At 58.5% G+C, this 17,115-nt stretch overlaps 1 protein-coding gene across 1 annotated transcript in view; it reads left to right on the forward strand.

Moving 5' to 3' along the window:
• Window positions 1–312: 312 nt before the first annotated feature.
• Window positions 313–17,115, forward strand: part of MACROD1 (mono-ADP ribosylhydrolase 1) — a 154,356-nt gene continuing 137,553 nt past the window's right edge. The window contains exons 1-3 of the mRNA XM_055580967.1: window positions 313–735; window positions 10,837–10,938; window positions 12,042–12,158. Of these exons, the coding sequence (XP_055436942.1) occupies window positions 438–735; window positions 10,837–10,938; window positions 12,042–12,158 (517 nt within the window). The 5' untranslated portion in view covers window positions 313–437. The remainder of the gene's footprint in view (window positions 736–10,836; window positions 10,939–12,041; window positions 12,159–17,115) is intronic.

Raw genomic sequence — 17,115 nt, forward strand, 5'->3', positions numbered from 1 at the left:
GTGGGGCCCGGGTGACCGGTGAGGAGTTACGCCCGCCTCTGTGCACTCGGCTGGAGAGGCGGAGACGGAGACAGGGTCGGAGGCCAGAGGCGTCGCCCACCAGGAAGTTGGAGGCTGCCAACTTCCAGCCTCGAGGGGAGGCGCACGGCGGGCGTACGACCTTTCGAGAGCCGGGCTCCAGCGCTGTGCGACTCGGCTGGCTGGGCGGGGCGCGCACGTGTGTTTACGAGTGCGGGGGCCTGTCTGCGGCCGGGACTACAAGTTCCAGGGTGCCCAGCGGCGCGCCTGGGTTTACTGGCCGCGCGGCCCGCTGGCTCCCAAGCAGGTCGCCTCGGGCTGGCACGCGCCATCTGGTCCCCGATTAAATAAGGGAGAGACTCCCTGAGCACGGTAAATAGAGTCTAAGTGGGCGGGGAGCCGCCCCGCGCCGCCTGCTCATGTTTCTGCAGAGCCGAGTGTCCCGCCTCCTGGCACAGCTGCGCGCAGCGGGGCAGCTGCTCGGCGCCCCGCGCCCCTGGCCCGGCCCCTCGCCGGGTGCCACGAGGACCCGCAGTAGTGCGTGCGGTCCCCCGGCGTCCCTGAGCGCGCACCACCCGCGCGCGCGGACCTCAGCGGGAGTTGGGGCTTGGGGGGCGGCGGCGGTGGGGCGGAAAGCCGGGGTGCGCACCTGGGCCCCCCTGGCCATGGCGGCGAAGGTGGACCTGAGCACCTCCACCGACTGGAAGGAGGCAAAATGTAAGTGTAAGCAGGAGGGGGGCGCGAGGGCGGCCCTCCGTGGGCATTCTCCGGCTGGACAGCACCCCACTAGCCGCCTCGTCCACCCCAGAGAACTGGGGAAGTTAAGGTCCCATGTGCCTGGTATGGACCCCCCCTCCCATTTACAGCCATGCCCCACATGTGCCCAGCCCCGGAAACTACTTCCCCCGGATCAGGTCAAGGGCCCCAGTCGGAGGCAGTGTGAGGAGGGTGGCCTCACCTCACTGAAAGGGGTCGCGGGGCTCCCCCAGACAGCACCCAGGACCTCGCACCTAAATCTGTTGTGTAGGAGGGAAACTGAGGCCCGGCGCCTGCGCCGAGTAGCCCACGGTCACTTGGAGTTTGCTTCAGATCTCACAGTAGGCTCTCAACTCCCCAGGCTTTGCAATACTGTGGTTTCTCCAGTGGTGACATTTTAGACAGAGTGGCAGGGAATGGGCTTTGGGGCTGGCATCCCACCTGGTGGGATCAGATAGCCACAAGGAACGGGCCTCCCTGGGCAGGCCGGCCACACCTCCCCCCATGCCCCCCGGGGCCTGCCTCTCTGGGCACGTGGTCTGGTGCCCTTTAGCCCTTATCGTTGGCCTCTGGATACTTGTGAGCTGTCTCTGCCTCATTCCTGGGGGACACAGGGCGGGGGGGGGGGCGGGGCAGGGCCGAGAGGGGGGGTTGTGTCTGTAAGAACAGTGACACCCCTGCTCCCCACACCCAGGAATCAAGCTATTTCCTCCGGCTGGGGCGGCGGGGGGTCGGGGTGGGGGTTGCGGCGCGGGCCATGAGTCCTGGTGGGCATGAGTCCCAGGGGCCAGAACAGAAGAGAGAAGGCAGGCAACCTGATCTGCGGAGCCTGAAATAGCCCTGGCTGCTAGTCTAGCTGCCCCTGCCCTTCGGGGCACGCTCCTTGGCCTCCTGTGACCATTCCCGGCTGGATCGCCTTTCAAAAGGGCAGGGACAGCAGCTCATTGGCTGGGACTTGCGGTAGCGAGGGTTCAGCCAATGGGGCTGGGGAGGCAGGCCTGGGGCGGGCCGCGGTTGAGGGTTAGGGGAGGCGTCCTCTGGGATTGGAGGTAGAGTTCAAGATGAACTACTCCTGTCGTTGAGTTGCAGTGCCTTCGCTGGGATCTTAAAGCACCAGCCGGAAGCACTTGACTTTGCTCCCGGGGCAAAAGGAGTGCTTGTCACCCCTTCAAGCCCTGGCCCCCGAACATCCAGGGTCAGGGTGGGGAGTGGGGAGTGGCTCCTTGGCACGGGGACTGTCCCCACAGGGAGCCCTGATTTCCCTTCTTCGTCAGAGAACAGCATCCCAGGGTGGTGGGAAGGAGAGCTTGGAAGGCTGGAGGCCCAGACACCTGTTCCTGGGTCTGCCGCTTTCTGTAGGATCCAGCTCTCCGCCCCTCCCGCTCCTTGCCGGCGCTGAAAACTTCCAGACCTCTTGAAGCTGATGGGCCAGGAATTCCCAGGCTGCTGTGGTGTCTGTCTGCTAGGATCTGGGATTTCCATTCATTTGGTCCGTTTTTATCCAGCGCCTTCTGTGTGGCCAGCACTGCCGTGCTGGGGAGAGAGGCGGGGACCCTCCCCTCATGGAGCTCAGGTGAAGAAGCAGGAGGATGTGTTAGGGCACTGAGACAATGCCCAGTAAAGGTCGGTGCTTGAAGAAGACGTGGCGGGCAGGGCTGCCTGAGCTCCCGAGTTCATGCAGGCAGGGGCAGTGTGGGGAGGCTGGGCTTGTCCCAGGAACCCCAGACCTAGGTGGAAGCCCCACCCCACCAGAAGCCATTAGGTGGTAGTTTGTGGGGGTGACACAGAAAGATCGTGTTTTAGTTATCTGTTGCTGCTTGGTAACAGGCTATCAGGACACTTAGTGGCTTGAAACAGCAAACGTTTGTATTATCTCTCAGTCCCTGAGGGTCTGGAAGCTGGGAGTAGCTTAGCTGGGTGGCCAGGCTCAGGGTTTCTCAGGAGGCGGGGATTTGGTTAGAGGTTGAGAGGGCCCTTCCCAGGGGGCTTGCTCCTGTGAAGTGGCTGCTGGCTTAAAGGCCTCTGGTACACATTCAAGGGGAGGGGAATTAGTGTCCACCTTTGGAAGGGAAGAAGATCAAAGAATTGGGGGCATATTTTTAAAACCACCACACTGGGAGACTGCCTCAAGTGGCTTCTGCCTCTGATTAGGGTTCAAACTTTGATCTTTTATTTATTTATTTGACCGTGCTGCTCAACTTGCAAGATCTCAGTTCCACGACCAGGGGCTGAACCCAGGCCATGGTAGTGAAAGCCCAGAATCCTAACCAATAGGCCACCAGGGAACTCCCGGAGAAGCTTTGATCCGGGAAGATCCCCACACTATTTCTTCATTACATTCATTTACATGTTCAGCTGAGTTATATTGTAAAGTACATCAAGTGTACAGACCTTAAGTGTACAGTTGGTGTACTTTTTGTTTTTTGGCTGCATGGCCTGTGAGATCTTAGTTCCCTGACCAGGGATTGAACCCAGCTCCACGGCAGTGAAAGAGCCAGGTCTTAACCGCTGGCGTGTGTGCGTGCTAAGTTGCTCAGTCGTGTCCGACTCTTTGCGACCCCATGGACTGTAGCCCACCAGGCTCCTCTGTCCATGATGATGCTCCAGGCAAGAATACTGGAGTGGGTTGCCATGCCCTCCTCCAGGGGATCTTCCTGACCCTGGGATCGAACCTACATCTCCTGCACTGCAGGCAGATTCTTTACCACTGAGCCACTGGGGAAGCCCCCCACCACTGGACTGCCAGGGAATTGCTCCAGTCAGTGTACTTTTACGTAGGTATCCAGCTGTGCAACCGCTGCTCTGGTCAATGGGTAGAACACTGCCATTGCCCCAGAAGGGGCTCTTTCCTTTGGGCTGTAAGGGGTAAATCAGTACCCCTTACAGCTAATCTTTCTTCTGTCTCTTCATTTTGTTTTCTCTTGAACTTCACGTCAGCAGAGGCATACACACAGTGTGTAAGTCCTTTTACTCGATGTCTGTGGGACTCATCCCCGTTATCGGGGTACCAGCAGTTCGCTCTTTCTCGTTGCTGGGTGATGTCCCATGCTGTGCCACAGTTTGTACGTGCAGTCTTCTTGTAGCCATTTGGTTTCCAGTTGGGGACATTTGGGAGTCAAGTTGCTCTGAATATCCTTGCACGTGTCTTTGATGGACACATGCTCCCCTTTCTGTTGGGGATATACCTACAAGGACGGCTAAACTCCTTTCTGTGCCTGAGATGATCCTCTCTCAAAGACTGGCACATAGTAACCAAACTCACAGGAGACTAATGCATAGTTCAGAGGGTTGAGGTGCAGTTCATGGTGGGAAATAGAATAGCAGCGGATCTGGAAACTCATGTGCGCCTGGGCAGGGCCTCCACTCCCTGTGGAAAAGCCATTGTTGTTCAGTTGCTAAGTCGTGTCCGACTCTTTGCGACCCCATGGACTGCAGCGCGCCAGGCTTCCCTGTCCGTCACTGTCACCTGGAGTTTGCTCAAATTCATGTCCATTGAGTTGGTGATGCTATCTAGCGATCTCATCCTCTGCCACCCTCTTCTCCTGCCCTCAATCTTTCCCAGCATAACTGTCTTTTCCAGTGAGTTGGCTCTGGAACTCACTGGAATTAACCATCAGGTGGCCAAAGCTGAGCTTCAGCTTCAGCATCCATCCTTCCAATGCATATCCAGGTTTGATTTCCTTTAGGATTGACTGGTTGGATCTCCTCGCAATCCAAAGGATTCTCGAGAGTCTTCTCCAGCACCACAATGTTAGAAGCCAAGCTGTAGTCTGAAGTTTGTTCAGCAGCGTGTGCTCTCAACTAGGGAGATGGTGGAGTGACTTGGAAGCGGATCCCGTTGTCCTGAGCACACCCACCGACCTTCCTTGGGCAGTTGCTCCGTGTTTCAGCCCAAATGCAGAGCTGAGTGCCTGCTCTGGGCCCCAAGGGCAGCAGCCTCAGTTCATGGTCCAGTGGGTCCTCTGGACAGATGGCCACATTTGGCCTGGGCTCTGTGCCTTCCTTTGTTCTGGCTTTAGGCTGACAGCCCACTTGTATGGACCTATTTTCTCTCTAAATAAGTAAATACCATCAGGCTGGATCTTCCACCCAGGAGACGTTCAGTCTCTTTGAGAGACCTCTGCAGTATCTAATTTCACTGGCCAGGGGTTAATTCTTTTAGCCTAATTCCCTCAGTTCTAGGATGCCTCATTACCCCCACCCCAGGTTATGCCTTTTCATTAGAAAGAGTGTGGAAACAGTCCTTCTATAAGGCGTGACAGTGTGAGGGGGCTTAAGGTCAGGCAGTGGGGGTTTTGTCATCACAGGAGGGGCCTGGCCTCCAGAAGAAGGGCAGGTCCCTTCTGGCCTGCAGTAGGGGTGGAGCTGTGTGCTAAAAAGAGAATGGACTTTGGTGTCATCAGACATGGCAAGCCCCAGCACCACTGCTTCCATGCTCCCTGAGCCTCAGGTTCCTTATCTGTAAAATGGGATCAACAGCACCCGATTTGTAAGTTGTGCTAGGATCACCTTAGAAACTGTTTTGTACACAGCAGCCAAGGGTCCCCAGCAGCCCCCCTTCCTTGCCACCCCTCAGGTCTGTCTCCTCTCTCTGCTCTGTTCTGGCCCTGGAGACACTGGGCTCATGAAAACCTGTCTCCGCCATGGTCTCGAGTGCTAGAGCCCTGACCCACTCCCTCTCCCTGGGGCTCAGGATCAGGCCCATGTATTCCAGCCTGTCTGCACAGGGCGGGGCGAAGCCTGATTTCAATCCCTGTGGGCTTTTGCGCAGAATGGACAATTCATCTGATTGGACTGCTGAACCGGGAAAATTTCCAGGCACACCTGGGAATTGGGGGGCCTCTCCCACCTGTCTTCTGGGAAAGCAGCCTTGGCACATGCCAGCGCAGGGGGGCGGCAGGGGGGCCTAGGAGGGTAGACAAGTTCCAGGGTGCCTCTTGCTGTCTCCCCATGGCTCGTGCCACAGGCTTTGACGAGCACCTGCTCTCCGGGGACGGGGAGCCTGGGTGACTAATGCCCCTGCCGCAGGGTTCCCAGAGCCCAACCCTTATCAGCCCTGCCCACCTGGCCTTCTCCAGAAGAGAAGGTGCTCACCAGCCGACCCTCAACCTTTCCCAACACCGTCGGGAAGCTCCATAAAGACACTTCTTAAAACACATCATTGAATTCCTGTTCGCCCACTGCACTTTATGGTTCTGGCACAACCTGCTTCCTGCAGCTCAGCTTTCGTGCCTGGGAGCTGCTGAAAAGCTTTGTCTGGGGTCAGACCTCCCCATCAAACTTTACTGCAAACATCTTTTTTCCAGCACCTGTTTCACTGAGCTGTGAAATACTCTCACCTCTCCAAAAAAGAAAGAAAATTAAAGCGTATGTTGTACATCGTTTATAAGAAAAATAAAACTCACTTGTGCTTTAAGTCTGCACCTGTGCTTCTGGCAGAGGGAGGTAGTGCGTGTCAGAAATGCGTGGGGCAGGACTTCCCTGGTGGCCCAGTGGGTAAGACTTCTCGCTCCCAATGCAGGGGACCTGGGTTCGATCTTTGGACAGGGAATTAGATCCCACATGCCGCAACAAAGACCCAGCACAGCCAAATAAATAAAAATATATATTAAAAAAAAGACATGCGTGGGGCGCATGCCAACCCTAGGGTCCTGACTCTCCTCCTGGACCTAGTTGAGGGAGCCTGGGGGCAGCCCCCCTGGCAGGTGAAGCTGAGGCCCTAAAGACAGTGCTCAGGTCCTCAGCTGGTTTCTCCTCTCCCATAAATCAGACTAGCACCGCCTGTAGCTCTTCTGGGTCGCCACTTTGCTCTGGAGATGTACGAGGACTTGGCACCCCGCACACCGGCCCCAGGAGGTATGCACTTGGGGACCACAGACCGGAAGGGCAGGCTGACAGGTGTCCCCAGGGCTGGCACCTAGACTGCTGGTGGCCACGTAGGCAGCTCTGGCGGTCTTCGTTGGCTGTCTCTGGGAAGTAGAGCCGTGTTTTGGTCTTTGCTGGAGAGAAGAGGGGCTGTGGGGGCTGGGAGTCACTCAGAGCAGGCCCCGAGTCCTGGGGGGGACAGTGCAGGACAGAGCCCTGGGCCAGCTCCTGCCCTGGGTTCCTTCTGCTTGCCTGTGACCAGGGCCGATTGCTCAGCTGCTTTTGTAAAGCAAGGTGGTGGTCTCTGCCAGATGGTGTCTGCTAGGGCACATGAGCCATCTCTGGGTGCCTGAGGCTGCCCCAGCCAGAGGAACTCCGCTGTGGGAGTCCTGTAGGGTCGCCTTGGACCAGCCCCTCCGGTGTCACAGCATGGGCTTTCATTGGCCACAGTCCATCCGGCTGTGAGTACTGGTACTCGAGTACCCTGAGACCTCAGAGGGGGACTTTGGTCACAGTTGTGCAAGATGACAAATATGGGGACCCAAATAACTTAAAAGGGCTTTCCTGGTGGCTCAGATGGTAAAGAATATGCCTGCAATGCAGGAGACTTGGCTTCGATCCCTGGGTTAGGGAGGTCCCCTGGAGAAGGGAATGGCAACCCACTCCAGTATTCTTGCCTGAGAAGTCCATGGACAGAGGAGGCTGGCGGGCTGCAGTCCATGGGGTCGCAAGGAGTCAGACAGGACCTAGCGACTGAGCAGCACCAGCAGATCTCACCCCCAGGAAGGAGTGAGTGTGTCTGATGTGTGGACGGCGCCCAACAGCTTCCTCTGCGTTTTCACAGCCACCTTCTCGCTCACAGCAAGCTCGGGTGCTGGGGAGGGCCTTCCTCGTCCCTATTCTAGAGATGAGAAAACTGAGGCTGGGAGGGTAAGCGCCTTGCCCATGAACACAACAGTCGGGGGGCATGAGCCCAAACCTGGGGGACCGAGGAGCAAGAGCGGAGTGGAAACCCCTGCACGGCTGGGCCCTGGGCCAGCGCGGGCCTCGGACAAGCTGGGGAGGCACCCAGGGCCTAGCTTTTGCTCTCCAGTCCAGCTGCTCTAGATCTCGCTCCATTCCCCATGCAAAGGCTCTCTCCTACATCAAGGCTTTTGAATGTGCTGCTCCCTCTTCCCAGAAGACCCTGTCCTTTCAGCAAACTTGCCCTCAGCCTTCAGGTCTCAGATCCTTGGTTCACTGATTCACCCCAGGGACCCTCACATGTGCCCTATGCTGTGCCCATTACTGAGAATCCAGCATAAATACGACCGGTCCGCATACGGCCAGGGTGTAGCAGAACACAGATGGTAGGGCAGGCAGCTATTCTGGGGAGGGGGAGGGCCAGGAGGAGGGGGCAGGGAGCAGTAAAGGAAGACCAGGCGGGAGGCACAGCAGGTGCAAAGGCCCTGAGGCAGGCAACAGCTTGGCTGCTGGGGGAACTGGAAGGCTCAGGTTTGAAGTGCGGTAGGGAGGGTAGCACGGGAGGAGGTTGCGGAAAGAGGCGGGCTCTCCAAGCATGGGTAAGCACCTGGAGTTTGAGCTGAGCTTTGCACCAAGAGACAGCTTCTGACTGAGATCTCTGGGCTGCTGTGTCAGGGTGGGCACCGGGAGTCAGCTGGGAGTGGGGGCTTCCGGAGGGCCCTGCTGCTGCTGCTGCTAGGGAGCAGTTAATGATGGAGGCTTGGCCCTGGAGAGGATAAGCAGAAGACCTGGCTTCCATGGTGTTGTGGGGATAAATCTGACAGTCTGTAGATGGATAGAAGGGGGAAGGAAGAAAAAGGAAAGACCCCTGGTTGGGCGCCCCAGCAAAGTCTGGGGCCACCCACTGAGAAGGTAGGAAGGACGGAGGGGTCCGAGGTTCAGTTCTGCACGCAGAGAGTTTGGGGATGAGAGCAGGCTGCAGGCCTTGGGGGGCAGATGCTCAGAAGAGATGAGAAGCTGGGAGCGCACCCGGGATTTGGGATGCATGGAATTGACGTGAAGACTGTGGGAGAGAGACTTCCCTGGTGGTCCAGTGGCTGGCACTGCCTTCCAGTGGGGGGGGGGGGCGGGGGCGGTGTGGGTTCCACCCTTGAGCTAAGATCTCACATTCCCTAGGGCCAGAAAGCCAAAATGTTTTTCAAAAAAGCCAGAAAGGATATTGTAACAAACTCAGCAAAGACTTTAAACATGGTCTACATAAGAAAAAAAATCTTTAAAAGAAAAGAGGGCGTGGATTAAGGAAGAAGGGAGGCCACAAGGAGGCTGTGGAGGGCCAGGGAGCGGCCTGGGGCCCGGAGGCGGGGTCCAGAGAGGGAAGAAGCGGTCTGGGGTGCTGAGCACACAAGGGAGGCCAGAAAGGGCCACTGAGTGAGTTCAGGCGGCCAGCATGGTGCCTCTGACCTTGGCCTTGACGGAGAGGTGGGGCTGGGGGGAGGAAGACGTGGAGACAGAACTTAGGCGGTGGAGGAGAGCGGCAGAGAGAGGAGGCCACAGCTACAGTGCGTGGCATGCGGGGTCGAGGGAGGGTTCTGTTTTCGTAGGGTTCTGTTTTCGTAGAGCGGGTACAGGAGAAGGTGTTTGAGGGCAGCCTGGTGGAGGGGGAGTGCAGGAGGAATCCTTGGGAGGTGAGCTGGGCAGCATCGGCTGGGAGGATGGACCTTTGTGCCCATTGACCCGAGAGAGGGAGAACGCGATGTGGGCAGGTATATGTGTGTGAGGGGAGGCAGCACCCCATAGCTGTCTGAGTGGGAGGATGAGTGGAGGAGGCTTGGAGAGGGAGAAGGGGGAGGGGGGACTCACTTCAAAGCAGCAGCTGCCTTGGCCACCTGGGGGAGATGGAGAGTTTAGAGGGAGCCTCTGCTAAGTTGGTGGGAGTTTTCTCCAGTGATTTGCCGCTCCTGGGGCAGACCGGACACATTGGGGGTACTTCTTCCAGGAGGCTGGTCCGGCTTCCCCTCTGCTCGGTTAGGCCCCAGACCTCACCTTGCCTCCCAAGCTTGGTGCGTGGTTCGTGTGTGCGTGCTAAGCTGCTTCAGTCAGATTCGACTCTTTGTGACCCCGTGGACTGTAGCCCACCAGGCTCCTCTGTCCATGGGATTCTCCTGGCACGAATACTGGAGTGGGTTGCCACTTCCTTCTCCAGGGGATATTTCCGACCCAGGGATCAAACCTGTCTCTTATGTCTCTTACATTGGGTTCTTTACCACTGGCGCCACCTTGGAAGCCTGGTGCATGGTGGGAGCTCAGTAAAAACCTGTTAACTGACTGATGTGTGTTCAGACTGCCAGGGGAGCCAGAGTCTGGATGGAGTGGTGGAGGGGAGCAGGTTGACTGAGCCCGGCTGCCCTGGTGGCCTCGGGCCGGCAGGGGGAGCCCATGAGCCGCAAGCCTGGACCTCCGCTCCCCTGCCTGGTGTGGCCCAAAGGGAAGACCAGGCCCAGCAAGGGGAACCAGCCTGGATGGACCCAGAGTCTGTGAGTGGATGAGGAGGGCCTAGCTTCCCACTCAAATCACTAGCCGTCTGACTACAGGTGGCCTCCTAACCTTCCTGGGACCATTTGCTCATCTGTAAAATGGGGACGATTCCAGCCATGCCCTTGAGTCAAGCTGGGGGACACCTGGGAGGGAGACTTATGGCAATGCAGGGGCCATGCCGCAAACAGGTACCACACCTACTTGGTTCTGCCGGCCTGTGAGGAGGACGGTTGTCCTGGTTCCCTGTGTCCCGCTGCCTACACATAACAGCAATGATGATGTAACTGATTCAGTGCCACCAACCTGCCTGGCCTTAGCATGTATGAGTAAGCTTGAAATCACTCTGCAAGGGCTGTCTTAATCCCCATTCTATACATGAGGATACTAGGGGCTCAGAGGTGTGGAAGCAGCTGGCAATTGGGAGAGTTTAATTCTGAACCCCTGAGAGACACCCTCCACCTCCATCAGCCTCAATTTCCCTTCCTAACAAAGGGGGCGGGGCAAGCTCTTCCAGGGGACCCTCCTTCCGCATGCCATCCCCGTGAGCTTGCGGAAGGGTGAATGCACAGGGCTGCTTTGCATCCTTGGACAAAGCGAGCCTTCCCTGGACGGCGGACAGGAGACCTGTGGGCGGTGGGGGGGGCCCCTGGGCTGCTCCCCTCCCCGCCCGCCTGACTGTCCCATCCCATCCCGCTGCAGCGTTTCTGAAGGGCCTGAGTGACAAGCAACGGGAGGAACATTACTTCTGCCGGGACTTCGTCAGGCTGAAGAAGATCCCGACGTGGAAGGAGACGGCGAAAGGTAGGCCCTGATCTGGGGACCCAGCTGGCTGAGCGTGGTGTGGTCCCTGCAGACCCTTGTCTGGGGAGAATCGTCCAGACGAGGCCAAAGAGAAGAAGGGTGGCGGCATTTATGAGTGCTTGCTCTGCACGGGGCACTTTGACGTGTCACCGCTTTTCATTATTAACACAGCCTGAGGTAGGTTTGGTAGTTTGTTGAAAAATGATTTCTTTCTTTCTTAAAAAAATATTTATTTGTTTGGCTGCACCAGGTCTTCGTTGTGGCCTGAGGGATCTTTGGTTTTGGCTTTAGTGCAGAATCTTAGTTGCAGCATTCGAGCTCTAGTTCCCTGATTAGGGATCGAACCTGGGCCCCCTGCACTGGATGTGTGGCGTCTTAGCCACCGGAGCCCCAGGGAAGTCCTTGGTTTGGCTTTTATCCCCGTTATGTCATTGGGAAACTGAGCCTTAGACGCACGATGCCATGGCTGCTAGAGCCGGGATTTGCCAGCCTGGTGCAGTGGCCTGCGGGTCAGCGTCCTCATGAGGACCTCAGCCCTGCACGTTGCAGAGCTGGTGACCGGGAACCCGGGCCAACACACGTAGTGCTCCCAAGTCTCAGGTGTTTGTTGTTGTTTAGCTGCTAAGTCGTGTCCAACTCTTTTGCGACCCCATGGGCTATAGCCCACCAGTCCATGGCTCCTCTGCCAATGGGGTTGTCCAGGCAAGAGTACTGGAGTGGGTTGCCATTTCCCTCTCCAGTGGATCTTCCCGACCCAGGGATTGAACCCTCCTCTCCTGCATTGGCAGGCAGATTCTTTACCACTGAGCCACCTGGGAAGCCTCAGGTCTGGGTGACCCAGTGTGTAAAACGGGGATGGATGGCATGGCTTCTCTACCTGTGTGTAGCATTGCTGTGAAGATTCAAGGAGACGAGTGTGTGCTGCACACAGTAGGCGCTTGGTCAGTGTGGGCTGTCCTCAATCAGGTCATCGGTCCCCATGAGGCACCCTGCCTTTGGAGGCAGAGGGCGGTTGATGGGGGTTTGCCTGACCAGGGACCCTGGTGGCTCGCTCCACCATGGGGGCCTCCCCGTGACCACCCCTCGGCCTCTGCTTGTTCCAGGGGTGACCGTGAAGGTGGAGGAGCCCAAGTACAAGAAGGACAAGCAGCTCAACGAGAAGATCTCCCTGTTCCGAGGTGACATCACCAAGCTGGAGGTGGACGCCATCGTCAACGCCGGTGAGTGGGGCCTTCGGGCCGGGCCTGAGTCCGAGACCCCGGCGGCCACCTCGTCCCTGTGCCAGGCCTACTCGGATGCCACCTGGCTCCAGTGAGGCTCTGGTTGCCACTTGAGGGTGGCCCACTGGCGCCGCGGACGCCTCTCCCCATGGAAAGCCTGACCCGCCAGGTCAGGGATGCCTTGGCTGAGCTGCCTCGAAGCTCTGAGACCCATTAGCAGCCGGGAAGGGAGCGAGCTGGGCTGGGATCGCGCCGGGCGGCCCTGCCAGGAAGGCAGAGGCCAGAGGGGGTGGTCCGACCTTGGGGGCTGCAGATGGCCCCGAGCACTGCTTTCCTTCCTCCGCCTCCTGCCCACCCGGCCCTGCTCTGAATGGGGGGCGGGCGAGGGAGCATGTCAGGGAGCGTGTCGGGGGAAGGGTAGGGAGCAGAGGCCCTGTGCCCATGCTTGGCTCCCTGCAGCATCTTGCTGGCTTGGCCATTTCTTGTGATATGTTGAGGAGTCTGCTGTTTCTCTCCCCTGTCGGGAGCGGGAGAAAGGTGGTTGTAATCCTTCCAGGTGGTGGTTGTCTGGCCGAGGTCAGGAGTGGGGTGTCAGGGGACGGTCAAGTCCAGCGGGTGCTCACATGGTTCAGGGGACAAGGGCGAGTGGGATCTGTACCCTCCTCCCCCACACTGTGGGTACCAGGCGGCACAGGAAGGAGCCTCCTTGTTAGAGAAAGGTTCGAAGACCTGGGCGGACCCTCTTGTCTTGGACTTCGATTCATAGGGAACCTCTGCTGCACAAGCCCCCCTGGCCCAGCTGCGCAGTCTCGGGCACCCCAGGAGGGTCTTGAATCTCCTTTGTCTCACCCTTGGGCTTGCAGCCATTGGTGGACCCCAGAGCTGCCCGGGGTGTGGAGTGGCCGAGTGATTGGTTCTGGGTGGTGCCCATGCTGCGCTGGCTAAGTGACAGGGCTTGAGAGACCTGGGGAGAGAGGCAGCTCGGCGGCCCCTCAGCGCCTGCGTGTCGGTGGCTGGGACTGTCCTTCCGGCAGTGGCATTGCGAGTGCGTCTCCTCGCTGATGTTCACAGACCTGTGTGGCCACAGGGGTGTTCCTTCCCCCGACATCGCCTGTCTCAGGGCACAGGTGACCAGTCACGGGAAGGCAGGAGTTCTGATTCCGAGCAGAGGAGGTGGGATTTCTGCTCTTGTGTTTCTCTCGGGCCACTTGGATGGTGGGTGGCAGGGAGGTCTCCATGTGAGGGACTCAGGGCTAAGACAAGTCATAGTGGCCCAGAGGAGAAGGGTCTTTTTGCTGCCTGGACCCTGGAGGGCTGGTCTGGGGTGGAAGGACCAAGCCGCAGGGCCCCGGCTGAGGGGACAGTGCCACAGCACTGTGAGGCTGCCCTTCCCGGTGCCCTTGGCCCTGCAGTCACTGGCAAGGGTGTGCGAGGTGCCCCGCTGATGTTCTGGTTCCGTCACTATGTCGTGTCCGACTCTTTGCGACCCCATGGACTGCAGCACGCCAGGCTTCCGTGTCCTTCACTGCTTCCCGGAGTTTGCTCAGGTAGGTTGGCCAAAAACTTTGAGTTTTTCCTTAACATCTTATGGAAAAGCCCGAGTGAACTTTTTGGCCAACACCATGCCCTTCTTTCTGAGCTGCAAAGCAGCCAGAGGGAAGCGTAGGACGTCTTGTCACCTCCTTCACAGCCAGGTGGATGGTTGGTGGCGGGAGGGAGGGTGTGGGAACCAAGGCAGGGTGTTGGTGGGAGGCAGACAGAGCAGGCTGGGGGCTCTGGAGTCTGCTCGAGGCTGTAGGAATGATTAATGGCTCTTCCCGAGCACCCCCGTGCCTGGCCAGACTCAGAGGGCAGTGGCTCTATCGGCCTCTCGTGCCCTCTGGAAAGCACTTTGGCCCTGGCTTCATTTGATTCTCCAGAACTGGAGGCCGGCAGTGTTTGCCACACCTGTCTGGGGACTCGCCTTCTCTGTGGACTTTCCTGGGCTTGCATGATGGGGTAGGTAGTGGGAACCCTGTTAGGAGCTGATCCTCATGAACTGTGATGCTCACGCAGCAGAGCTCCCACATAGAGCCGGCATCCCCTGCAGACCCTCCCTCCAGGTCTTCCCGGCCAGGTGTTTGAGTGGCCTTGGCTTTGATCGGATCTCAGGGGTCCTTGGTAGTTTGGGGACCCTCCAGCGTCCTCCCTGAGCCTTGGCTCAGCCTGCGGCCGCCGCCCACCAGGGGGCAGCAGAGATCGCGGTTCCCGCGCCCCCCAGAGCCCGTAAATCAGCGTGTTTATTAGCGGAATAAAAGTCGCGGCAACGCGGGGCTTTTCGGGGCTGCATAAATCTGGTCTGTGCCTCGTGAAACCCATATGTGCTTAATTCATATGTAAAGTTTCAAGCAGGAAGAGAATACGTGTCCATTAAATTCTATTTGACTTGATTATACTCATTAGCCGTGAATAATTGCTTCTCAGCGCCGACCGCCGAGCCGCCACAATGAGCAAAAGGAGCCCAGCAATTATCTCTGGGTGGGAATTTTTAAATTTTTATTTTTGAAGTCAAGGGCAGCGTTGACCCGGCTGGGATCGGTGGCCCATGGGGAGCTGTGTGGGTCGGACAGGGCTGGGGGCTTGAGGTCTGCTGTGGAGCTTCTGGATTTTTTGTGGGGGTGGGGGCAGGGTGGGGGGCGTCTTTCCTTGTCCCCGAGGCCTGATGGGGAAGGGTGGGGAAGATGCCATCCTGCCTGGGCCTGGCTCCAGCTGCGGGCACCGTGGAGGGGGAGGCCTGCAGGGCTATGGAAAGGGCCTGTGAGAGAAAGGGGTCCGCACCCCCGGAGCCACCTCCATTGTGAAGAGCTGGGGCTGGGGGGGGTCTCCAGCCCATCCCTAGGGGGAACCCTGGGTGTCCTCCCTGCCTGCCCTCTTTACTCCTCCCCTCCCCACAGAGGGACTCCACCCACGGCCTCTCTCAGGACTTTGGAGACTCAGACTGTTTCCCAAACGTTCCCCTGGCATCTCAAGTCCAGGACTGGTCTTTATTCCGCTCTGTTGGTGTGTGATGTGTGATTGGGGTGTGTGTGCTGTGTGTGCGCCTGTGACAGTGGATGCGTGTGTGTGGTTTGTTGTGTGTATCACACTGTTGTGTTATGTGGTAGATGGAGGGGGCTGGGGCTGAGTAGAAGGCTATGTGCCTGGCCGGTGGCAGGGCATGAGGTCCCAGGGGATGGGACCAAAGCCCCTCAACCCCCCCTAGTGCAGTGCAGGCCCCCAGGCCCTCCTGGGACCTGCCCCACTGGCTGCTGGCCGAGGCCACTTGCTCGGGCAGAGCCTGGAGAGTCTGGGGCTCCGGCCATCTGCTCTGGCCGTGGCTCCCGCCCACGGGGGCACACGGCATCCATCTTAATTATATTGGGCTGCCACGCTGCCCAGATAAGCCAGAGAGCTCCTGAAGCTCCCATTCTCCGGGGCAGCGCCTGCCTCTCCAGCTTGGTCCACGTCTCTCCCTGCGTGTGGGGAGAACCAGGCTGGTGTCTCCTCCGGAGAAAGCTCAGGTCTGGGGAATCCCCCCCGGGGGGTGAGGTGCATCAGCTTCTGGAGTGTTCATGTCTTCCCTTTGCCACGAGATGGGAGAGCACTGTGAGAGGAGGCAGCGTGACCTTGAGAGGGTCCCTTCCATGCCCTTGAAGTTCCCAGCAAACCAAGCCCGTGCTTGTGGGCCCCTACTTCCTGACAGACAGCCGAGTCTCAGGCAGGAAGTGTCCTGTCACACAGGAAGACCCCTCCTCTGGGTCCTTCCAGGGTCCGATTGCTAGCTTTGACCTTCAGGACATGATGGGACTGAGTGTCCCCAGACACTGCCCAGCTGTCTCAGGCTGGTGTGCCAGGGCTGTGGGCACAGAGGCCAGGAGCTAGCTGGGAATCGTAACTTTCCAGTCAGCCATGCTGCGGCCTCCGGTCCGGCGTCTCCAAGCCTCTATTTCCCCATCTGGAAAATGGAGCGTCGTTGGCCCCGCCCCAGAGAGTGGGGCTGAGGGCGACATGCACTCAGGCCCATCTGGCCCTGGGCCAAGGGCCTGGCACGTAGTGAGGCCCCCGTAAATTAGTATTGGAAAGTCAGCGTGAGAGCAACTAAGTAGAATATAATGTGACAAAGCAGTGGAAGCGCGATCTGAACAGAGCGCCACGCGTCGCCTCAGGGACCAATTAATTCTGCAAGGAGGTGGCGGGAGGCGCAGGGGGTCAGGGGAGCCTTTGAGGGGCCCAGGCGCGTGGGCCCGAGCCCTGCGGAACAGGTGGGAAGCCATGTTTCAGAGCGACAAGCTGGCCGCTCTGGGAGGTTTTTAAGCTGCTTATTTATTTAAAATAAGGCATGAAGTGGTGCTCTGTTTCCCTAAGTCTTGGGGCTTTGATTTGTGAGAATCTGCCAGCTGCTTCCATCACCCTCCTCCCCCCAAGCCAGCCAGAGCCCTCCCTTCATTCCTGCTGCTGTCTGGAGGGCCCGGAGGAGCCCGGCCCCCGGCTGTCCCTGGGCCACTGCTCCGAGCCAGTGATTTAGAGACCACCTTGATGGACTAGCAAGCAGGGGGGCCGAGGGACGCCGAGTGCCTTGTGGGAAGTGATCTGACGCTAAACTGTCGCCGTAAATCGCTTTATCTGTCACTTCAGATTTAAATGTGTTTGCTGAGGCTTGCCGGCCGGCCGGGCCTCCGCAGCCACCCGCCTTCAGCAGCAACTTCCCCGCGGCGGGCATGGAGGGCAGGCAGGAACCTGTGAGCCTTGGAGACCTCACTGGGCCCTGGCCCCTGGGGAGTGCAGGTGAGACGGGCCTCACCCTCCATGCTGACCGCATGGCATCCCCACAAAGCAGGGGATGATCCCCATCTTCAGTGATCAAACTGAGGCTCAGAGGACGAGATAACATGCCCTAGCTGGGCAGGTGACCAAGTTGGAATTTGAACTCCTGTGTAGT

This window comes from Bubalus kerabau, chromosome 5 (genome assembly GCF_029407905.1).
Source record: "Bubalus kerabau isolate K-KA32 ecotype Philippines breed swamp buffalo chromosome 5, PCC_UOA_SB_1v2, whole genome shotgun sequence".
In the NCBI taxonomy this organism is placed as follows: domain Eukaryota; kingdom Metazoa; phylum Chordata; class Mammalia; order Artiodactyla; family Bovidae; genus Bubalus; species Bubalus kerabau.